This window comes from Neovison vison, chromosome 11, assembly GCF_020171115.1.
Source record: "Neovison vison isolate M4711 chromosome 11, ASM_NN_V1, whole genome shotgun sequence".
Classification (NCBI taxonomy): Eukaryota; Metazoa; Chordata; class Mammalia; order Carnivora; family Mustelidae; genus Neogale; species Neogale vison.
The window spans coordinates 12,002,372-12,027,958 of NC_058101.1; the positions used below are offsets into that span (position 1 = coordinate 12,002,372).

Below are 25,587 nucleotides of genomic sequence, written 5' to 3' on the forward strand. Positions count from 1 at the left end.
GTCATTTCATCATTTCTTTTTACAGCCTCCTCCTGGGTCAATATGAATATAACCTTAGAATGGATATTAGCTCAATAATTCAAATATATAGTAGATATTGACTTAAGTTTTCTAAGCAATATAAAACATACACAACAACCAGGAGTGGTCCCATCCCTCATACATGTAGTATGATATGAATCTAAGTTACATTATTGTTGGGTTAATACACTCTCATTTACTTGTAAAGGGCATCTATCTGTGCTTAAGTCCTGAATATATCTGCTATCTATTAATGATATAAAAGAATATTGTAAAAATAAGTACTGTTGGGATGCCTGGGTGCCTCAGTGCGTTAAGCCGCTGCCTTCCGCTTGGGTCATGATCCCAGGCTCCTGGGATCGAGTCCTGCATTGGGCTCCTTGTCCAGCAGGGGGCGTGCTTCTCTGCCTGCCACTCTGCCTGCTTGTGCTCTCTCTCTGACAAATAAATAAATAAAATCTTTAAAAAAATAAGTACTGTTATACACAATTAGACAGGTACATTATGAACCTAAGCAACCATTAAAGAGGCAAAGAAATTTGAAGACTTCTTTTGTAAGTAGGTACATATTAAGTATATTTTTTTAAGACTTTATTTATTTATTTGACAGACAGAGATCACAAGTAGGCAGAAAGGCAGGCAGAGAGAGAGGGAAGCAGGCTCCCTGCTGAGCAGAGAGCCTGATGCGGGGCTCGATCCCAGGACCCTGAGATCATGAACTGAGCTGAAGGCAGAGGCTTTAACCCACTGAGCCACCAGGCGCCCCCATATTACGCATTTTCGAGGCCTGCCTCAGACTCTTCTGTGGTACTTCCAGCAATCCTGCTCCTCTCCGTGCTTCAGTTTCCGTTCTTCCTTCCATCTTCTGTTCTTCCACAAGTGTTAGCAGGTAAACACTGACGAACTGCAAAAGAAAAGGGCGCACACCTGAGCATCTCATCTTCATACATGTGTACTGTTAGCATTCGCTCTCTAGAAGTAGTTCTCTCTAAATGTCACCCTCCAACCTAAAACCCTTCAAAAAAAAATCCCCATTGTCTACAGAATAGAATTCATTTTCCTTGGGAGTCCAGGATGCTTTGCCCTTCCGTACCTCACCCCTTCCTCTTTCTCTGTCCTTGTCTCCATCTGCTGCTTTCCTTGCACGTCATTTCCCAGATTCACTACTTGATTAAGTTGTAGTTACTCATTTCTCACATGCAAGGCTCCATTCTTCCTTTGCTTTCAACCTAATGCTTTCTTCTGTCCTCAGGTCAAATTTCTCTTGATCTGGCTTCCAGATTCTGCTCAGGACTCACAGCTCTAACCTATTCTCCCATCCATTGGCTAAAATGAACTAGGTATTTCCTTTGTGTCTCTTATACCTTATGATAGCTTTATTAAAATATTTATTACAGGGCGCCTGGGTGGCTCAGTGGGTTAAGCCGCTGCCTTCGGCTCAGGTCATGATCCCAGGATTCTGGGATTGAGTCTCACATTGGGCTCTCTGCTCAGCAGGGAGCCTGCTTCCCCCTCTGTTTCTCTCTGCCTGCCTCTCTGCCACCTGCTTGTGATCTCTCTGTCAAAAATAATAATTAAAATCTTTAAAAAAAATTACATTTCATAATAAGTGGGTTTCCATATTTGTTTTCCCATGAAGGCTCTTATCTCCTTCAGGACAAAAATTACACCTTTTTATTTGCTGTTGCATTCTTGGAAACTAGCAAAATGCCTGGCAAAAACAGACATTTAATATGGAATACACTTCATTCTTTTCCTTCGGCAAACCCATGCCCACCTATCTTCAGAATCCTGCATGCATGACTATCCTCTGGAAGTAGCCATCACTCGGAAGTTCCTCTCTAGAACTGTTGGCATTCTCTTCTGGTCAAAACCTCTTGCCTGTACTTCTAGACATTGCTTATTCTCATTAGGCCATTAGGTTTTTGCCTTTTTTTTTCATTTTTCATTTTCACATTAACCAGAATTTTCTTCATTTTTAAATATCCTAAACCCATCACTGTTTACCTCCCATCCACCACCTCACTGGAAAATTAAGATCATTTCATTTCAAGTTCTCTGCCCTGTATTTCAAAGTATGTATTTTATTGACTCATCTTCTCCTCCTCTTCTCCTTTCTCAGGAAAACTGGCACATTTTGTACAGGCCTAATTCTTTTGGCCATGACCCCAATACTACTGGAATTTGCTTCATCACGTTTATTCCCACACCTTTGGGGGTTTTCAGCTTTCTCACTATTGGCCTCTTTATTTTAAGCCACAAATCTCTATCCAAAAATTACCTTCCTGTGATTCTGCTTGTCCCTGTTGTTACAGATACCCTTCCACGGGTGTCCTTACTTCCTCTTCTAAAATCCCAAAAGAAACATGTTGCTTTTAATTCTCCCCACAGTACTTGCTTCCTGGCCACTTGCAGTTCGTCCCAATTGTTTCAGTGATAATGACTCTCTGTGCCCAAAAACCTTCCCCTTGTTTCTACCATGGTCCCCATCTGTGTTGCCTTTTCACTCTTAACTCCACTTGTTTCTTCTGGCTGTTCCCTCCCATGACTTCCATGACCTTTTATTATCTTTTCCTTGATACTTTGTATTTTTCCTATTTCCTTTTGTTCTACCAGCCCCTGAATAACAGGAAACACTTGAATTCACTTGAATTCAAAGGAATAACCTTTTTCTGGAACAACAACAACAAAAAATCTCTCCAATTGTACTTATGACTACTCTGAGCATCACGTTTAACTGACGGTACCTTCTGGACACCTTCAAACTCACAATGTTCAAGGTTTAACCTTTTCTAATTTCAGGCTGGTTTGTTATCTTGGTTTAAAATATAACCAACTTTTCAATCACATAGTCATATGTTATGTATTCATTTCCCAGATTTCTCACATTTCTCATGTTTTAATGACAGATTTGTCTTCTCATTGCCTAAGATGTCCAGGACCATCTTTCTAGTAGCTGTCATTATGATGTCTATATTTGACTATTGAAATAACATGTTAATAACACGTTACTATAATAACCTCCTTTACTAGGTTACCCTGAGATATTCTCATAAAATCATAAAATTCAAGAAATTTCACAATCTTTCCTTCTTTCAAATCTCTAATGTCTTCCCTCATTTCCAGTGAATTATGTCACCCTGCATAATTGAAATTCAAAGGCCTTATGATCTAACTCCATCAAACCCCAGCAATAGTAACTTCTATTCTATACCATCTGTTTATCTTGAACTACAGAACCCGTCAAACCTGGTATTTGTCTCTTCAAACTCCTGTCTGTCCTTTAGTCAAAATATTTTATTCACATTTAACCATCTCTTAAAATTCTACTTATTCTTGGGGCACCTAAGTGGCTCAGTGAGTTAAGCCTCTGCCTTTGGCTTAGATCATGATCTCAAGGTCCTGGGACTGAGCCCTGCATGGGGCCCTCTGCCCTGCAGGGAGCCTACTTCCTCCTCTCTCTCTGCCTGCCTCTCTGCCTGCTTGTGATATTTCTCTGTGAAAAATAAATAAATAAAATCTTTTAAAAAAATTCTACTTATTCTTTTGAGGTCTAACCAAAATAGCAGCTCTTTAATGACCAGTTCCATGCCCACACTCAGCACCAATGCTCTATTCCTCCAATTCAGGCATAATTAAATTCTATACATTTAAGCACAAATGCTACATTGAAAGGTAAACTTTATAACAGAATTTATAAAGGGAATTAAACCATGAATGCTGCATATGATCAAACAGAAATACATGTAACCAGATAGATCTAGTTTTAAACGGTATCTTTGCCATCCACAAACTATGATTTTGAACAAGTTACTCAATCTCTTGTCCTAATTTCTTCAACAAAAATTTGGAAAAGACAGTGAGCCCATGATGATTTTGTAAAGATTATACAAGATAATGTCTGTAAAATGCACAGTGCCTGGAACAGGGGTGATCATAAGTATAAAAAATAAAGATTATTATTATGCTTGAAATAGAAAAAGATGATATTTATCAAGTAAGTAAGTCTCCATGACATTTTGAAAATTTTTATAACAGATTTACCAAGAATTTTAACTATATCAGCTATCCAGATAGATTCTTTTTCTGAGATGTTTCATTACAGAGGAAGGTTTATTCTTCTTGTGTACAGAGTATTGGTTGGATGTGAACAATTTATTTGTGCACAATCGGGTCGTCCTGGGAGCTAAGCAGTTTGTCTTACATGACTAAACTACCATCATGGACCTGTTCTCTTGTCTTTTTCTCCACTTCAGCATAAAACACTAGCAACTGCTCAGGTTTGCATGAAATTGTGGCCTTTGTGGAGCCTTTGTGTATCTGATGTTCATATAGAATTTCCCCACAAGTAAGATCTTGAGGACCCACCAAGTGCTAAAGAGATTTAATAAGTTGGGGATTGGGCCAGTCTCAATGTCTTCCAGACATTGTTTTAATTATTAGACAATTACATTTCCTCGACAGATTTCCTTTATTAGCTTGTGAATTGCTCCCTTGTTGAATAATCCCTAGAATTTCTGGGGACAGATAATAGGCAGAAATCATATTCTAATCATGTGAACTTCTTGGAATTGAAGCTCACTATTGATTTTATCTCAAACTGCAAAATTAGCATACCACCAAATACAGTATATAAACCACCACAAAAGCAGACAAACCATCATCTACTTCTCCTTCACTTCCTGTCCTCCACCTTGGAAAACAGGTAAGAATTTCAGATTGAAATTTGATGTATTCTTTCTTCACCTTTATTTCAAATGAGGCTGAGTTATATGAAGAAAATAACCACTTAAAATATAGTCTTTGAAATTATTTAAAGTAGTACTGACACTATTTTCAGCACTTAGATTAAAAAAATAGAAATGTCTATAGAGATTTGGTAAAAGTTATGACTCTATGAGGTTTATGAGTCTAAAAAATGTATTAACAATGATTACTATTCTTTTAGTACAAGGCCAGTTAGGCTATATTAAAAAATCTATTTTTTGAATTAATAAGTCTTCCAATTTTGTTAAATATAGAGCAACAATAAAAAAAGGATATATTTAAATTATCATTTGAGGGTATGAATAATTAATGGAAAATCTTTATCCCACAGTAGTTGTAAAGGGAGCATATTGAGTCAAGAAACTGCAAGATGTGTTGGGGATGTGTATTACTTGAAATGTTCATAAATTTTTTTCAGAAATATGTATTCATTAAACTTATTTATTGTCCCCAACATCCCGCTTTATTATTTGGTTTATAATAGTTCAAAATATCAAAATAGACATATGAAATACAGAATTAAGTTAAGAAAAAAATGTTTTACTTTGTAAGAAAATTTTAGATGAAACAGAGATGACTTGGAAACAAAAGCAAAGGAAAAAGATTATTTGAAAGAAAAGTACTTTAGAATCTGTTGGTTAAAAATAAAGTTCTGGCTAAAAGATTGGCATATAAAATGCTAATTATAAAATATAGAAAATGCAATGAGATCCTTCCTACACATAATGACCTCTAATAAGATAGTATATTCTTTTTTTTTTTTTTTGAGTACTGACAATAAGAAATTATTTGAAAATTTATGGAGTTCTTAGGCAAAGCAAAATTAAGATTTACATAGTACCCATGAGAAAGATCTAGGAAAAAAAAATATTTTCCTAAAGAAAGAACATAATCTTCAGGCTTCAAATATTGGAGATGGATTTTGCAGATGGATTAGGAACATTTTTCATGAAACATTTTTAGTTCAGAAATTTAGTATAAATATCTGAGATTGAAGATTGCATGCCAAGTGATATTAGTAGCACAAACCTTATGTTGTATAAGAAATTATAGAAGTGCAACAAAATCAAGTATTTAGGACATTTCAGTTTAAAAGGTAATGTGTGTATTATGTTACACTACAAGAAGAGGTGGCCTGGAGTGAGGGTTTGTCAAGAGGATCTGATATTTTGTAAATCATCAAGAAATCAGAGAAAAAATACAGTCTATGATCTCTAAAGTTATGTGGCACAAGGGAGAGGAGGCATTACTAGATGTGCAGGGATGTGGACTGAGTCATGCGTACAAATGCAGAGGAGACAAACCAATCGGTGAGCATCTGGATAAGCGGAAGAAATAAAGTAAATGCTCCAGTGAAAATCTCTAATTGGAAATAAGGAGAAATAATTAAAAAAATATTTATGGAAACCATTTGGTTTAGAAAAAAAAAAGATAAAAAGAAAATATGATCTTCTTTGTATACGTTTTCTTTGATGAATTGCCTCCAGATAGAACTGATGCTTTATCAGGGCTAAAATCTTAATATTTTATTTGCTGCTATCATCCGAGCACCTAGACAATGTCTGGCAATAAAAAGTGTTAAATAAATATTTTTGAACAAATTAAACAACTAATAAATGTTTCTGTAAATACTTATGACTTTTTTCTGTCTTTCAAAACAAAACAAAACGAACAAACAACCATAGTGCTGTGAATAAAATGAAAAAGAGTGAGGTAGGGTAGATGTGATGGCTGAAAAAATCTGAGTGGTTGGCCATGAAGTATGAAAATGGTATGTAAGAGCATGTAACCGTAGTAGGCTTTGACCCTGCCTATTTAATAAAGTTTCTATTAGTATTTTTTCTAAAATGCAGTTATTTTTATTATGTATTATCCTTAGTTTCATTACAAGGAAAGTAATCCTAGCTAAATAAGAAAATAGATTGACCAATATGTTACCGTTCCTTCATTTTCTCATTGACAGGACTTGATAGCCATGAAGGTCTTCATCCTTGCCTGCCTGGTGGCTCTTGCTCTTGCAAGAGAGGTAAGCAAATATCTAAATAATTAAGATATAATGGAATATCTATGTTAGAGAAGAACACCGGCAACATTGTTAAAGTACAAGTAAAGCAGAATTTCAACAGATTCATTGCATTTCTAAAAAAAATCATTTATATTCATCCATTATTTCAACAGTGTGCAGTAGGGGCATACATCTGGGTCAAATGCTTTCTATACTACTGTGCCACCAGCTACTAAAGGAAAAGCAAATGGACAGACAAGTAAACAGACCAAAAAAAAAAAAAAAAAAAGAGAGAGAGAGAGAGAAACAGATATAAAAATGGCAATAATAATATTCCACAGATATGATTGAAGGCAGGTGTAACCTAAATAAATGTACCTTATTCCAGTAATAAAATATATGTATCTCTTACTTTATGGCACTGGGACCAATTCTACTTGTGTCCACCCAAAGACATTGAGAGGATGGAGTATCAGGCAATAATTACAATCAAGAATATATTTGAAATCATAATAAACTGTTTAAAACAAAGTAAAATAACCTTGTTACCCATCAAAAACTGTTTATTAAAAAAACTGTTTATTCACATAAAATAAAAATATATCAATAAAGTTACTAAATATAAAAGACATAAAAACAACTACCTTTCAAGACTCTCAATAAGAATTTTTTTATTTCTCAAACTTGTGAAATAGATAGCTCTGCATAAAGAAGATACAAATTAAATAGGAAAGATGTTTAATAATGAATTACCTGTGGAAACCAAAATGGTGTTTTTTGTTTTTTTCTTTTATAGAAGGAAGAACTCACTGTATCCACTGAGGTAAGATGCTTTTATTCACAAAAATTTTTCCAATAATAAAATATTAACCTTCTGTAATGGTCTAGGGAAAGCCAGTTGTTGATTGTTTTATTTTTTTGTTTTTTTCCTTTACAGACTGTGGAAAGCCTTTCCAGCAGCGAGGTAAGACAATGCTTTCAGAGGCAATTTCCCAGTTTTGGAACAGTAAAATGTTGTGTTATCTTTCTATGATGTTACATTAGGACAGTTAGATCAAAGCAGCTCTGTTCTGACATAAGTTTTTTTTTTCTTAAGATTTTATTTATTTATTTGACAGAGAGGGAGGGATCACAAGTAGGCAGAGAGGCAGGCAGAGAGAGAGGGAGAAGCAGGTTCCCTGCTGAGCAGAGAGTCTGATGTAGGGCTCAATCCCAGGACCCTGAGATCATGACCTGAGCTGAAAGCAAAGGTTTAACCCACTAAGCCACCCAGGTACCCACTGACATACGTTTTTGATGTAAACTTCTATTATTTTTTTTCCATTGCATATATATAAGGACAGAATAAATATCTGGAGAATTCAGTATTCTAGCACTTTCTAAGTTGGTGTACTACTTGAAATTACATCATCGTAAACCCCCTTCCCTTTTTAAAGAACTGTACAGTCTTCTTTTCTATCTTGAGCTCTCTTTACCCTGTCCTCATTCCCTATTCCGATATTTATTGAGTGCTGTCTGTGGATCAGACATTTACTAGGAGCTGTGGTACCAAGGAAAAGAGGGATGTCCACAGTGAAGAGCTTGCAACAGACTATGTGAGCAGACGTGCAAATGGACACATTTTATAACGTTAGAAAATAAGACATGGCAAGAGGTAGTGTAGTCCTAAATCTGCTGGGGAGAATCATGTAGGCATTTTTCCTGGTACCACTCTTTTTGGATACGTCATTATCTGCTGGTTAAATTGTACATCAGTATACTTTGTCTCCGTACAAGTATACTTGTAGACCATTAAGGGAGGCATCTACTTCCTATAATTAATTTGAAGTATAAATATAATAAGCAACCTAAGAATGATCAGAAGAATTAAAAGATAAAATTCATATTCTTAATGAATATTTTTCTCCTGGAATCAGATAGAATATTAGCAATCATTTTTTGTCCTAGGAGAGGAGCATGGTGATAGAGAAAAATTAGCATCTATTAAATACCTCTTTTTGTACTATGTTCACTGATTTTCTTTTCTTATGTAACTGAATTCATTTTTCTTTTATACATCAAGCTTATGCAGAACACTGCAACATCTAAATTTAAGCAGTTATCCTGAGTTTTTAATATTATCAAACCAGGTGTCCATTTTAACCTATCATGTGCCTTCATTTTCTGATTTGTATTGACAAATAAAGAACATTCATAGAACTAAAACTAATTTTATTTTTATTTTCTGAAGGAAACTACCACGCACATCAACAAGGTAACGCCTTCATATTTAAATGTACTTATTTTCACAATTTCCTACATTTAATTTTTATAGGCAGTAACATTTCTTTATATGTGATTTGGTTTTTAGCAGAGACTTGAGAATATTAAGCGTGAGGAACAGCAGCAAAGAGAGGTAACTCATTCATGATAAGAATATTTCTAAAATTTTATGAAATATATATAAAATATGTACATGTTCATGCTATAGAATTAATAATTAAAATAAATTACCAGTAAAGAGATTAAGATTTGACAAAGGAAGAATATTTTTAAGACATAAATGCATTTTTCAAACTCACAATCAATTTGCAGAGTATAGAATAAAAACCTAAGAATAATTCTTGATTTACTTACATTTCTAGCCGGGGAACTAGGTTCCCCTTAGTCTCAAGATGGATACTCCAATGACAGAGAATGAGAAGGCAATCCGGCACATTCGTTAGCTGTATAATTTTGGCCCCAAGTTACTCTATACTTAATTTTCTTTTCTATAAACTGAGAATATTCCTAACCCCACAGTTTGATTAGCTGACAGACAGTGAATATTCAATGATTTTATATAACATTTTATAGGTTCAATATTAACATTTACAAGTACATGAAGTTCTTAAAAGAATTTCTATTATACCGATGAAAGAAATGAGGTACAGAACAATTGAGTACATAATTGTCTGACAGTATCACACAGTTATTAAGTAGTAGAGCTTGCTTAAAATTAAAAATTTTCTTTGAAAACATAACTTTCTTCATTTGATTAAATTACACTTGTGGTAACATGTATCTAATTGTAATATTTCAACTTCCCTGTTTATCAATAAAGTTGTATTGTTTGGGACTTATGCCGATATTTCCTAAATCAAAGTGAATTTACAAATTGATGCCTCTTGAAAAACTCAAAATACCTACCTTCTCCCAAGGGAAGTAGTGCTAGAAGTTGGCTGGTGTTAAGTAGCTCCTTGAATGAAGCTGTAAAATAAGATTTAATTTTCATTAAATCAACAGCAGCAACAACAAATAAACCTTGTAGTAATCCCTCTCAGCCTCTTGAAATAGATCTTTATTATATGAGCACGATTTGCTCTATTATCAAAACATTATGTTGAAGAGTCCATGCCTATGAAGGCCGAAGTGGACAGCTAGAGCTATCTAGGCGATTCAGAACAAGGTGAAATAAGTCTTGGAAGCTGCAGGCACTGATTTCAGCTTGTTCTGTAGGTTCACCAATGAAGGGAGTGAGGCAATGGGACATCCCTCAGTGAACATTTTACTCACTAGTCTTCTTTACCTGACTGAAAATAATCTCTTAATCAAATCAGTGAAAGATTTTTCTTCCCTCTTTTCACTCAATTACGATTGTTCAAAAGGCAGTAGCTTAGATCATCACACATGACTGTGACGACTGAATCATGGACCCAAACACTCTTTTCTTTCCTTCCAGGATGAACGCCAGAATAAAATCCACCCTCTTGCCCAGCAACAGGCTCTAGTCTTTCCTAATGCCGATCCCATCCCCTTTGCTATCCTTCCACAGAACGTCCTGCCTCTTGCTCAGCCCGCTGTGGTGCTGCCTCTCCCTCAGCCCGAAATAGTGCAGGTCCCCCAAATTAAGGAGAACATTGCTGCAACACGCAAAACGATGCCCTTTCTGAAATCTCCAGTAGCACCCCTTTTGAACAGCCAAATCCAGAATCTTGCTGATCCCGAAAATCTGCACTTGGCTCAGCTCCAGTCTCAGCTTCTGCCTCTGCCCCTGCCCCTGCCCCTGCCCATGCCTCAGCCTCTGCCTCTGCCTCTGCCTCTGCTCCAGCCCCTGATGCAGCAGATCCCCCAGCCTCTTCCTCAGACTCCCATGCTTGCTGCTCAGCCCCTGCTGTCCATCCCACAGTCCAAAGTCCAGGCTCTTTCCCAGCAAGTGCTGCCCGTCCCCCAGAGAAACGTGCCCCTACAAGCCTTTCTGCTGTACCAGGAGCCTTCTCGTGAGGCCCATCCACGGACTCAACCACTTGCCCCAGTTTACAACTCTGCTCTTGTAAGTCCAAACTTACTGATTCGACTTTCTCACTTATGACGTGAATACGGTGATAGAGGAAATGTGAGAATGAAGGAATAAATGAATAATGAATGGATCTAAAAGCGCTTTGTTTGGATTGGTGATTCTCAATACTAGCAACATAATAGATCATACATAATCCATAATACGTAGTAGTAAAACTTGTTCTCTCCAAAATCCCAATGTCTGGGACTACCTGCAGAGATTCTGATATAATTATTCTGATCTTCTATGTAGAAGATACTATTGGGAACAAATTATTTCAGGAGGTTCTGATTAAGGCTTGTTAAACTGGAATTAAACTTGATAGTCTGGCCTTGAAATAAGGAAGGCTTATTATTTTCTACAATTTCGAAGTTTTCCTTGTATGTGTCTATTCTACAAATACCTTATTTCACATCATGTTTTTGACATGTACATATGATGGCAAACAATTGAGATGACTATTTCATTCTCAGAGAATTCTTAGGGAATGTGTCTTTGTCAAATGCAAATTGTATATTTATTTATTTTTTTTATTTTTTTTTATTTTTTTTTTTTTACTTTTAAGATTTAAGAGAATTTCAACGTTAATGTCCCCTCCTCACTTTTGGTAAGTTTTGGGAATTTGGAGATTAGACTGAACCTTTTTATAGATAATATCTTTTTACATTTCATCCTATTGGATAAGTCCAAGACAGTGACAAACTTTATCAATATACCAACTTATTTATTAATGATCCAAGTGTCATGGATGTCTTTACGGTTGACTAGCATCTACTGACCTGAAAGTATGTATCAAATTTTAATTATGTGTTATTGACAGATTTGACTGGCTTGCATTCAAATGCCTATGTTCTGATACTTGATTGTCATCTTTTTTTAGGAAAAACTGAAAATAGTATTTCCTACTTTTTATGTGAATGTATTTGAGATTTTTTAAAAGATCACTTTCATTCTCATTCTAACTTGGGCTTCATACCTTCAATTGTTTTTAATCTCATTTAAAATGTACACATTATCTTTTAATTCATTAGCCAAACTAAAATTAATTATTTCAGGTACGAGGTTTAAAAAGAGAGAATATAGCTTTGGGATTTATAAAATACAACTCTGTCTGTGATCATGATAGACTAGACAGTTCACTAAACCAATATCAGCTGATATTTAGTCATACAGGAATTTTTATATGCCTCCAAGGTTGGGCTCAACATTTTGCATTTGTAACAAAATTTGTCTTGCAAATTAATCACACCAAAATTACAAATGAGGAGGGATAGTTACAGTATGTAACATAACAAACTCTATATGTTCTTTATATTCTACAGAATTGACTGTGACTGGAAATGTGGCATCTTTTCACTCGGCATCCTGAAAGCAAAATTGATCATTTTTGTATGAATCTCCATGGAAACAAATGAAAAATTTGTCTTTTATTTATTTTATGTACTATATGGCATTCATCTTAATCTGAATTTGACTCATAAACTACATTTTCCAAATTGTAATTCAGTAATACATCAAAATTTAATTTTGAGTTGGAAATACCCTAAACTTGGGAAAAATATGTATAGGTTCTGGAATTGTGTTTGTTATTATTTAAGTATCTATTTCCTAGCCAGTCATTTCAATAAATTAATCCTTTAGGCATATTTAAGTTTCTCTGTCTTTATTATAATTTTTTAAACTGAATTGGCCTTAAGATTATTGTCAATTTCAGATTATTGGTGTTAAACATAGCCATGGAGGAACTGAAATTGAATAGGATGTTTTGAATTGAATGGTAAAGAATATCAAAAAGTGGAGGAAAAGAGGGTGGTCACATATCATGTTTGCTCTAGAAAGTCTCGGTTTACACCCATTACCAAGTTAAACCGTGTAACTTGCGCCTTTCACTCTCAATCATACCCAGTATTGGATGTTACATTTTATGGTCACTGTGGGGGGAAAAAAAAAAAAAGCTTCAAATGTAAAAGCTGATTTCACAGCTCAGCCACATGTAGGGAAGTAGTGCTATGAAACGTACTCAGTCCTTCAGAACTTCAATTTCCACATCTATAAAACAGGCGATTCAAAGGTTTTTATTGAAGTTTTAATATGATTAGTGTCCTGCTCAGCTATAAGACAATTGCTCCCTACAGCTCCATATTACTGACTCCACTTATACCAGAGCAGGAAGAGCCAGTATCACAATCAGAATGAATGAGGTTACGTGATTTTCGCCAATAATGCCCAAGAAATAAGATTTAACAGGAGTCTCTAGTATCTATTTTTTTGATTGCAGAGTGATTGTCTCATTGTAATGAATAATTCCCCCACCAACTACCACGCCCGTACACTCAATCTCATCCCTTGAATTTACACAGTGACTCGTCCTTACCAATTATTCCATCTTCCCTGCCATCCTCAGTGATCTCACGTAAGGATCAAGTGTGAGACAACTCATGCTATAACATCTTCCCTTTTTAAAGAAAATTCCTTCTCAGGGCCGGACACGTCCAAACTCCTCCCAGTCTTTCAGGCTACACTGTGGCAATTGTTAGAGAAGAACTATCTATACTGAATATATTATGTTTTCATTAATCTGCTTCTGTCAAAGTTTTGTCCCTATAGAAATCACTTTTTTCCAAGGTTACCAACAACTTTTATCTTGCTAATCTGTGTTCATTTTACTCAACCTCTCAGAGCTATTTGGTAGAGGTGATCATCCCTTTTTTTTGGAAATATCATACTTTTCTTCATTTGAAATTTTAAACCTTGGCTCCTCTCTTAACACATTAGCCATTTCTTTGCGGTCTCTTTTCTGGCATTTCTTTTTCCAACCTTTAAATGTTGGAGTCCCCTAAGGGTTTAGCCTTCCTCTGGATAGTTCCATGGCTTCAAGTCCATTCATGAGTTCAAAGCTTCTAAATGTGTATCTCCAAACTCATTCTTTCCTGAACTTCAAACTCACACACTCAACTTGCCTTCTTGGCTTCCACACGCAGGTATCTAATTAACATCCTAAATCTGGCACAGCCAAGCATAACTCTTCGTCTGGATCCAGGCTCTGAATTGCTCAAATTTAATTGGGAATTCCAGAAAGAGAAAAAAGTGATATACTAATATAGAGACAATAGACTTACTTGAATAAGAACTTTCCCCAAAGAGTTTCTTAATTGCCAATAAACATAAGAAAAGCTACTCAACATCACTAGTCCTCAGGAAAATGCTACTTAAAGCTCCCACAAGATATTATGACATAATCACCAGAGTGATCAAAATGAAAAAAAAAAAATGTTCTTACTGATCGTTAGCAAAAACAAACAATAACAATGCCAAGCAATGATGATGTAAATGTAAGCAAGCAGGAGCCCCTTGGAAACCTGTGTCAGTCTTTGTCAAAGATCAACATCTGCATATCTTGTGACTAGAGGTTTTACTCTTAAGAATATAACCAACAGGTGTACTTGGGTGCCTCAGTTGGTTAAATGTCTGCCTTCAGCTTAGGTCATGAACTGGGATCAGGCTCTGGGCTGGGCTCCCTACTCGGCGGGAGACTGAATAATAGGTAACCAAACACAAAATATACAAGATTTTACACCATTAATATTACATATTAGATTCCATGAGAAATTAATTTCTAGTGCACTAAGTTAGACATTGGTTATCAGAGGGGAGGTAGAACTTGAAAGCAAACATGAAGTGTTGCTTTCAGAGGCTAGTGATAGTCATTCCCTTAAACTAGAGGATGTGTACTTTGTGATAATCTTTTGGTGTGCGCGCTTTTCTATTTGCCTGTTTGTCGCTTTAAAAATGTAAATGTAGGGGCACCTGGGTGGCTCAGTGGGTTAAGTCTCTGCCTTCAGCTCAGGTCATGGTCTCAGGGTCTTGGGATCGAGTCCCACATCAGGCTCTCTGCTCAGCAGGGAGCCTGCTCCCCACCCCTCTCTCTGCCTGCCTCTCTGCCTACTTGTGATCTCTGTCTGTCAAATAAATGAATAAAATCTTTAAAAAAATGTATAGTACATGTAAAATCATGTATTTCTTCATTAGTGTCTTGCCTACCTTTTTTTTCTCTAAAGGGTGTGGGGGGGTTCCCCAGTGTGCAGTCAGCTCTCCGGCTCTAGACTTAAATATAATTCCACACTAGGCCAGTGAATCCAGTTTCCTCAGAAAGTAGGGGATGGTTGCATCAATCTACTGAAAGGTGTATGCTTTTAACCCCTGCTGGGGTGATATTTGAAAAAAAATGGGAAGCAAGAGATGGGAGAGATTGCAGATTAATTGCTGCTTCATTTTTTTTCCTCTGTTACCTGTCAGAGGTGCATGCAGTTCTATGCAACCTGTGTTCATTACTTAATAATCATCTTCATTTTTTTTATTGCCAAAAAGACTGAGAGAACTCAGGCAGCTTATACTGTAATAAAGACAGCTTTATTACAGGCAAAAAACAGAAGACAGCAACAGCAAGAGAAGGATACACAGCAAGACAGGGGCTAAGATCTCAGGAGCAACTTGTTTGTCCTCCCACTGCTTGGTAGTCCAGAATATGCTTCATTTCCAGCTCTCAAACCACCCATAGAGGCTGCACAAAATGCTTCCATCCCAGGAAGCTCAAAACTACAGGATGAAACCAGGGAGGGAGACAAACCCTAAGAGACTCTTAATCTCAGGAGACAAGCTGGGGGTTGCTGGAGGGGAGGGGATTGGGAGGGATGGGGTAACTGGGGATGGACATCGGGGAGGGAATGTGTTGTGGTGAGCACTGTGAAGCGTGTAAGACTGACGATTCACAGACCTGTACCCTGGAAACAAATATTTCATTATACATTAATAAAAAAAACAAAACAAAACAAAACCCCTACTTATTGGAAGGGTCTCTTAGAAACCTTGTCATGCAGGGATATTTTAGCTACATGACCAGTCTTAACTGTCCCTGCTTCACTCTCCCATGCCTAGATCCCACTGAAGCCTGGTACAGACCATACGCAATTATTACTAAGCAATCCCGACAAGCTGATCTATCCTTCCCAAAGCAAAGCACAGGTATATGGTTATAATATCATTTGCCTTTAGCTATTAAATACCATTGCTTGCCAAGAGTAAGTGACTCTAGAGATAAGTATGTAATCATCCAGAACGACTGAGATTGATACTCTGTTACAAATAGCCTTTCTGGAGAAAACTTGTGTGCTGAGAAAGTGTACCTGCTGATACCCTTTGACTGTAGTGAAGTGGTTCTCGCCTTCCTTTGCATCTTTCCTTATCTCCAGTTTCTTAGGGTGCAACCATTTACATAATTCATAAGTACTTCCAAGTGAACTGCAATAAGTAGAAGCTGAAGTTATAGAAAATTACAAATAGTTGCATATATACAAAGTCGATGAGCTATAAAATATTGCAACAAAGTTGATATTGACTTTAATGAAATATGTCAACAGGACAGAATGTATTTCTCTCTTTCACAATTATCAATTGGACTTAAGAAATGTTAGAGAGAACCAATCTGAAACCCAATCTAAGTATGCTCCCAAAATATTAAATTTCTGGATAAGTGAGCATAAGTGGGTACAATTTTGTCCCCTCAAAAGTTATATTTAAGTCCTAACCTAGGTACCTATGAATAAAACCTTACTTGAATATAGGGAGTTTATAGATGTAGTTAAGATAAGGTAATTTAGGTTAGATGGGTTCTTAATCCAACGATTATTGTCCTTATAAGAAAGGAAAATTTGGTCATGGACATACACAGAGAAAAGATAGCCATGTGAATATGGAAGCAGAAATTGGATTTTTATAGTTATAAGATGCAGCCACAATTTAAGAGATGCTGAGGATTGCTCACAACCACCAGAAGCTAGGAAGAGCCCAGGAGGGATCTCTAGACCTTTCAGAGTACGCATGGCCCTACCAACACATTGATTTCAGATCTCTAACCTCCAGACTATGAGAGAATAAGTTTCTGTTATTTTAAGCCACCCAGTTTTTGGTACTTGGTTATAGCAGCCCTAGGAAACTAGTAAAACGAAGCATATAGATTTGGGTTACATTTTGTTCACAAATCATTTGAAAACCTTTGACAAAATTATTTTAAAAAAGGAGAACCAAAAAATTTCTGCCTTACTGAAATTATTGAAAAATAAAAAAGCTGATAAATGGAAAGACATTAAAATTCAGTCCCCAAAGGGAGAAAAAAAAATTAGTGAAAGCTCGAATATTGTAGAACTTAATTCTGAACTACAATTCCAATTTGGTATATCTTAACATGTAATCTTAGAAGATTTTAATGACTCTCAGATTAAAAAGTGAGCATATATTCCAAGCCAGGAGTGTCATAATACCCAAAGGGAGAGGTCCTTGCTCCAGGCAGAGTCAATTAACTTTCTTCTACTGATCCGTGAATACTCACAGAAACTGTGGGGTCATCATTTCCTGTGGAATTTAGGAGCTGAGTAACCATGAAGCCCGGAGATGGAGGCAAGCCATCTTTCTTATCTCCTGCAAATTAAGTCAGTCCAAAAAAGAGTGGTAGCAAAGGATGAACAAAAGTGTTAATGACCGCCTTCAAGTGCCTAAATCCAACTGTACTTTATTGTTGGGATTTTTAGTTACATGAGCTAATAAATTCTCTTCTTTTTTTTTTCTCCATTAATTTGAGGTAGGGTTTAATTATGTCAGTTGGCATCACAATATTCCTGACCAAATAGAATGAAATTCCTGTATGTCATGGTTCTGTGATAGTGGATGTTTTACTGCTTATGGCCATAGAGCTTAAATTTTTGAAGGAAAAACAAATCCAAGGTTGAGTTTTTTGGTTTTTTGTTTTTTTAAATTACACAATGGATGCCTTAGTTCAGGTTGCCATAAAAAAATACCATGGGCTGAATGGCTTAAATAACATTCATTTCTTACAATTCTGGGGGATGGGGGTTCGAGTTCAAGGCACCAGCAGATCCTGTGTCTTCCTGTCTTGCAGACTGCTATCTTCTTGCTGTATCTTCACACAGTAGAGAGAAAGACAGAGAAAGAGAGAGAAAGAGAGAATCTCTCTCAAATCTTTTCTAATAACGACATTAATCTCACTCTTTAAGTTTCCAGCTTCATGATCTAGTCGCCTCCAAAGACCCCACATATGACTACCTTCCCATTAGAGATTGGGGTTTCAACATATGAATGTAGGGGAAACACCAACACTCAATCTATAGTAATTAAAATGATAAGAATTTACAAGGCTGTAGGTCTCTTGTGAAATTTAGGAAAGTGAGATACCAGTTATTGGGAAAAAAATGAAACACTGGGAGATATTTAAGATTCAGAGCACCCCAACTCCCAAATGCTTCTGAAACTTTCATTGTGCCTGTGTTTCATGATGAAATCATGATTTCTTTGTTTAACATAGCTCATGATTGCCTTAATTCCCCACTTCTCACTTTTACTTCAACCTTGACATGGCTCAGCAGGAAGAATAAAAAAAAATTAGAAAGCCCTTCCCTTAAAGTACAGTAGAGTAGTGTCTTAGGGACTGGATGTGGGCAACAAAGAGAAGGGGACTATACATTTTGTGTTAAAAAAAAATTAGACCATATTAAAAAACAGGTAATTTTACCTGCCAATCCACATTTCTGCTTTCTCCTGTGAGTCCCAATACATAGTCACACTTAATCTATGTATTATGCATGATACATACAACAGATTGGAAGCAGTAGCAGAAAGAGAAGGTATATACTCTTCAGTTTTGATCAGCATCATCGCCCCCCACCCCATAATTTTCTCACTCATTCATGTTATCTGCTGGGTTCTAGAAGGTTTGTAACTATAATAAAAAGGGAAACATTTAAAAGCTATCTGTAGATAGATATGATTAATTTTAATGACCCACTACTTCCCCATGTCTAGGGGGAAGCATAGATGACTTAACCATTTCCATAAAAATGGATTTTTATAAAAAGTCTTTCTCCCTAACTATATTTGACCGAAAACTATATTAGGAGGCACATAGTAATTAAATTGTATTTCTGACCCCAGGAAAGATGAATAAGCCCAGTCACCAAAGTGATAGCAAATAAACTCCTGAAGTAAGGTATAAAATTAAAAGTTTTGAAGATTTAGTGGAGGAGGGATGGTGGTGGTAATTATTGTATGACAAATGGTCAAAACAGAGGTGACATCTGTGGAAACTAATCATTATAACCCTAGGAAAAATTTTATGGCAATTTCATCAGGGTTATTTTATATATATATAACTATAAAAATATTTTGGTGAACAGAATCTGTCTAATAAAAGACTTCTGGCTCAAGCTACCCACAGAGAGTGATGATCCACCGCAGTTGCTGAATAAGAATTAGTTTATGGATCTATAACCTTTGAATGTAGAGAAATCAAAATTTTGTAAGAGACATCTTTCTATAACGTCATATTTCCAATCCTGATCCTTGTCTTCGACCTATGAGTTTTGGAGCATTTACATAAAGAAACAAACTAACTGATCTTCTAACAGACTCTGGGATACATTCTCTATCTTGCCACTCATTCTTTGGAGAATGTTCTGATGATTTGTGGTTCATATTGGGATTTCTTTGAGTCAAGTAATAATTGATGTTGTCCCCACAGTTTGCCTCCTTCCAAGTCTAGTCTAAATCATTAACAGTAAATCTTCTGCTCAGAGTGGGAATTGGTATACTAGGAGACTGGTCTAATCCCCATATTACCTCCCTGATGGATGGAGTAAAAGGTAAAAAAATTACTGAACATAAACCATTCTTATGTCTCTTTCTATAATAAAATAATAATTTTGCATCTCTGGGGAAATTGCAGCAACTGTGAAAGACTAAAAGATGTAAAGAAAGTGAATTGTATCATTATTCCTTTTCCCATCTGGCCTTTTTTGGAAATATTTTATTTATTTATTTGTCAGAGAACGAAAGAGAGAGAGAGAGAACACAAGCAGAGGGAGCAGCAGGCAAAGGGAGAAGAAGACTCCCTGCTGAGCAAGGAGCCTGATGTGGAACTCCATCCCAGGACCCTGGGATTATGACCTGAGCCAAAGGCAGACACTTAACGGATTCAGCCACCCAGGCATCACTCCATTTGGCCTTTTCAATGCCTTCTTGGAAAGTAACAGTGGATTATTACAAATTTAATGTAGTGGTGACAACTCATTTTTAAATTTTTATTATTAATGTAACTAATGTAACAATGGATTATTACAAATTTAATGAAGTGACAACTCAGTTTTAAATTTTTATTATTAATGTAACTAACGTTACATTAGTTTCAGGTGCACAACATAGTGATTGGACAACTTTATATATTATGCTATCCATCACCACAAGTATAGCTACCACCATACAACACTATCACAATACCGCTGACTGCATTCTCTATGCTGCACCTTTTGCCCCCTTGATTTATTCATTCCATCACTGGAAGCCTATATCTCCCATTCCCTTCCACCCATTTTGCCCATCCTACCCACCCAACTTACAGGTGGTATTTTTAAATATGGTGTCACATAAATCTCTGATACTCACATTTTTTTTCCCCATCCTGCCTTTCAAACTAAAGAAAAAGAAGAAAACAATACCAGAAACAGCTTGCTTTCATCTTCAGAGGCTTACACCTCATGAGACAGTTTTAAGGACAAGTCTACTTTAGGCTTGCACTACAGTTTAGCCTACAGGAAACATGACTATCTTATTTCATGGCTCATTGTGCATTCATTAAACTGATGGCTTTATTTATTAAAAAAAATATTTATTTATTTATTTATTTGTGAGAGGAAAGAGAGAAAGCAAGAGTGGGAAGGAGGGGTAGATGGAAAAATCTTCAAGCAGACTCCCCACTGAATGCGGAGTCTGACATGGGACTCAATCTTACAACCCATGAGATCTGAGTGTAATCCAAGAGTCAGACTCTCCACCAACTAAGCCACTCAGGTGCCCCTTAATGACCTTATTTCTATAGGATTCATGACACAAGAAATATAAAGTATCCTTGAGAGCTCGGGAAGTGATATGATGACAGAACCTGGTAGATAAATTTTATGAAGACACGAGGTTCTACACTCCCCATTAATTTCTCGCTGGTCCAGTAGTTTGAGTATCTGATAAACTTTCTCTAGACAAAAAAAAAAAAAAAAAAAAAAAAAGTTGTTTTACTATGTATTTCTTAACACTGAGAGAAGGTGGAAGACCCAATGCTAAATGGCTTTCTTTTCATTTTCAAGGCAAAAAATTCATGTTTGGGTGTTATGCATATATAATATATATTATAGGTAAGATGAAGAGCCATTGATGGCTTAGGCCATGCTACAGGAGGCCTTCTCACATGTATGTTATTGCCTGGTAAATACAATAGTTCTTAAAGGGTCATAGCATGTTGGATTGTTGGGAATCTGGAATATACCCTCAAAAGTACATCTCACCTGGGGCTTTTAAGATCTCAGAACAAGTGAGGATTGTTGTCTTGAGAAAGAGCTCTTCCTTGGGCTCTGGAGGATACTATTCAACCCACCCTAGCTACTAAGTGACTGTGTGTGCTGAGGTGACTCTTTAAATGGTTATGACCTAAGCTACCTACATATAAACTTAGCTGTGATTAGGTGAGTTGGGCCCAAATAGGTCCTGTTGGCATAAATAAATTGTACAACTGGGCTATTCAAATTCCCAGTGCACCCACAAGTGCCACATTGCTGTCCTTTCTGCAGCCACACCTATGTTCTCATGGGAAACAACGGACTTCGAATGAACGATCTTTATCCATGTTTATAATTTGCCAACATCAGAAGTGACATTAAAATGTAATTTTTTTCATTAAAATGTAATTGAAAAGTATAAAAAATTTAGTGAAAACAAAATGTTATATACGTACTCTTAAATGGATTGTGTAAGTACTGGTGAATGGAATAATGACAGAAAATATAGACTGTGCTTTAAAATTGTAATTTATTGGAAAGAAAAGGAAAAAATCTCAGTCACTGCTCACAATTATATGGAATGATGGCACTTACAAAAGAAGTGATTCAAAGGCTTTTTACACAAAATTTCTGTACTAGAAACTTAGTAAAGACTTCGATACCCTCTGATTCAGTGGCCTTCAGACTGGCATGATACAACCGGAATTTAGACAATGAACTGTTATGAAAATTTAGATTAAGGAAAATAATGATAATTCTATCTAATACAGAGTAGAGAACTGAAAAAGAAAGATTGCCCTCAATTTGGGATTGTTCTATTCGAACATAACAGTCAAAGCCTTTGGATAGGATGGTTTTACATGGTAGATCGGAGAAATTTAGAGAATGGGATTTTCAGTCACATCTGTAAGTAGAAAAAGAAATATATGGTTAGCTATGCTACATGTTAGTTGAAGAGACACTTTTATGATATGCAAATTTTAATTGTCATTTTCTCTTCATTTTAAGATAAAGTTCACAATGTTATTTGTGCTTTCCTGTTGCTAACAAATATAACCATTGCTCCTGATTTTTAAGTTTTGAAAATATTTTATTACCAGATAGAATTTTCCTTTGCAGTAATATAAAAAATACAACAAGGCAATTAGAAGAAAAAGCTTTCACATGGGTCAGAGTTTTATCATTTTCTTTAGTCTGATTTGCTGAAAAGGAAGTTTCTGCCATTGTGAAGGGAAACACATATGCACACACAACTAAAAGCTCCAATATAATGGATGAAGGCAATTAAAAAAAATTTGTTGACATTTCAGTCTGTTTGCCTGATAAGAGATAATCATTTTCAGTCTGTTTGCCTGATGAGAGATAATCATTTCACTATGTGACTTGTTAAGAATTTCTATTGCAGTGACCACAAAGAACAGGATACAACTGTTGGGTTCACCATTTTCATGGAAAATTAGTAAAAACCATACTCTTATACTTGTATAGGAGTTTCAATATAATAAATTGTATTAGTTAAAATTAGGTAATTTTTAAGTTGATGTTTAATTATAGTATGAGTAGGACAAAAAATTCACAACTTTCTAAGCAGTGTAATTATTTAAGTGGTAATGGGTTCAGATAGCTAGACTTCAGCAAAAAGAAAAAAAAATTATAGCCTACAATCATATCTTTGTACTTTGTCTTCAATGGAAATGGGATTAGTTGTTAGTTAATTTCCACACTTACCCATAGCCATAATTGTGAAGTTCCTGAGAATGTATTAATTTTTCTGAAAGAACAAAAATCATTAAAATTATGTGATCAAGGTAGTCAAAAATCAAATTTTATTAGGTAAAAAAATGACTGCTACTTATTTTCTGTGTTTATTTTCCAATCACTACACTTTGCAAAGATGATCATATTTAATCATCTTCAGAATTATGAAAACTAAGTATTGTTACATTATTTTAAGTAAGCAAAAATGTCAGGATTTGAATTTAGGACTATTGGAAAGCAAAATCTATGCTCTATTTTTATGTATGTCATGGGTATAGCCAAAAGAAAGGCATTCTTAAAAATTTAAGATTAATAAAAGTACAAGGGGAATAAAATTGAGTTTTATATCAGCATTCTTTTTATTTTTAATTTGGAGAAAAAGCTTTCTTTTCCTACCATCCTAAAGAATGGATTTCACTTATAGAATAGATAGCACTGCTCCACATGATTCATTGGTTTAACATTAGCCATAGATACCACAGAAGATATCAATTTTCCATTTCAGTTTATGGGGCACTAAACACTGATTTGTCATGTTGATTCTACATCTGTTTCTATGGCATGTTCTGTAAAGGATTTTCTTTTATGTCTTTCAGTAGAACACTAATATGCAGTAATTTAAATGAACTTACCACCACTCTGGCACAACATCAACGTTTTCAGTACTCTCAGAGGCAGTGGGTTTAGTGATATCGAAGGATGGTGGAAAAGCCACATACTGCATGATTTGTGGAAGAGAATACCAAGCGGCAAAAGGAAAAGCATCAAGTTGGTAGAATTGTGGGAAAGGCTAGAAGGAAAGACCATTCATTGAAAAACAACCATGCATAAACAACAGCTGTTCTGAATCTCTGCAAATGAATCATTTCATTTCTGACATCGCTATTAGCAAAAAAAGAATGATGACTCTGTGAGATCTCTGGAAAGAACGAGAACCAGAGTTACTTTCGAAGGCTGAATAAAGCTTCAAAGTTGGAAGAAGTAACCTATTTGAAATTCTTTTTGTGTTAGAGATTTGGGCAGTAACACTGATTTTGCCAATCATACTACCTAGCGTCAATTTCTTTTGGGACATATGGAACATCCTCAACAATCTTTATAAGATTCACAAAATGGCAAGTAATTGGTTGGAGGGCTCCATGGCTGGTATGGAATTGGCCAGTTCAAAAGGGCTGAACTGTTAGTGGCAGCACATAGTTCATGATACTTGCTTATTGCCATAAAAATGAGATCAGAATCCCTAGGAACACTGAGAAATCAGTGGAATTTAGGGCAGGGAGAAACTGGCATCTGTTACGTATTACTGACAGTCTCATTTCACAGGTGAGAAAACAAGATGAGAGTGTATTTGGGCAGAGACATTTGGTCTCTCTCCAGATGGTTTCTTCAGAAGAAAAGTGTGTCAACCAGCTTGATAGTTTGAGATTCCTAAATAGAAGCTGAATTTTAGAAACAGATCATGGGCATAAAAATATAAAATTAAGAAATACGTTCAAAGAGAAATTAATGTAACTATGGAGATTAACACTTCATAGTGCTTGTAACTCTAAATACAATGTTCCCATCAGCTGAGACACAGACTGGCACAACTTCCCTTCCAAAGAACAGAAACAAGTAGTTCTAATCTCTCATACCAATTAATATAAATTATCACGGAAGTTGGGAGTGAGAAATAACTGCTGGGGAAGAAAACAATCACTTCCAAAGTGTGAGGTTATTTAAAAACAAACATATTTCAACTTGACAGTATTGTATTATTACTGTGTAATTTATTAAGCAAAATATTACCAATTGGAGGAGGTTGTTTTCATTCACTCTGAGAAGTTGTTGCTGTATAAAAGGAAATAAAGTACATTCTGAATTACTTAGACATTTGGTACAACACATCATTTTACAATGTACCAAGAATATAATACCATCTGTGATATTTAGGATAAACTGTACTCTATGCCAGAATCATGAAGAAGTATCAAAACCCTTTTTATTTTGCAACTTTAGAAAAAATGTTCAGGTAAGGCTAGGTTTACTGTAGTTTAGAAAAACAAAGAATTTTTAAGTTTCAAATACTGGGGGAAATGATCTACTTATTTTCTAAGACTACATATTTTCTGCTCATAGCTATTTATTAATCATCTTTTTAAATTTGATCTTTGGTAAATTTTTAAATATTATCAGGTGTGGTTAGTAGAACAGTTTCTCTCTTGGGATATATTTCTGTTAAAAAAAAGAGAAGCACATATTATAAAAACACAACACTTGAAGGACATATTAAAATATTCTAGATTTAATAAATAATCTTACCTGGGCATGGATAGCTTCCTAAGGAAGAGAAAACATTTTATTTAGTA

The 25,587-nt window shown here is 35.7% G+C and overlaps 1 protein-coding gene across 1 annotated transcript; it reads left to right on the top strand.

The window, feature by feature from the left end:
• The first annotated feature begins 4,677 nt into the window (after positions 1-4,677).
• On the top strand, positions 4,678-12,445 carry CSN2 (casein beta). The gene is made up of 9 exons (XM_044224434.1): positions 4,678-4,726; positions 6,752-6,814; positions 7,590-7,616; positions 7,731-7,757; positions 9,024-9,047; positions 9,144-9,188; positions 10,494-11,084; positions 11,656-11,697; positions 12,413-12,445. The coding sequence occupies exons 2-8, from the start codon at positions 6,764-6,766 to the stop codon at positions 11,659-11,661; spliced, it is 771 nt and encodes a 256-aa protein (XP_044080369.1). The 5' UTR covers positions 4,678-4,726; positions 6,752-6,763; the 3' UTR covers positions 11,662-11,697; positions 12,413-12,445.
• The last annotated feature ends 13,142 nt before the right edge of the window (positions 12,446-25,587 follow it).

What these genes read in the sequence shown, in the direction of transcription:
- CSN2 (XM_044224434.1), top strand. Translation starts at nt 6,764, where the DNA reads ATGAAGGTCTTCATCCTTGCCTGCCTGGTGGCTCTTGCTCTTGCAAGA. An exon ending in CTCTTGCTCTTGCAAGAGAG is followed by an intron (nt 6,815 to 7,589) that starts GTAAGCAAATAT and finishes TTTCTTTTATAG; the next exon opens with AAGGAAGAACTCACTGTATC. An exon ending in AAAGCCTTTCCAGCAGCGAG is followed by an intron (nt 7,758 to 9,023) that starts GTAAGACAATGC and finishes TATTTTCTGAAG; the next exon opens with GAAACTACCACGCACATCAA.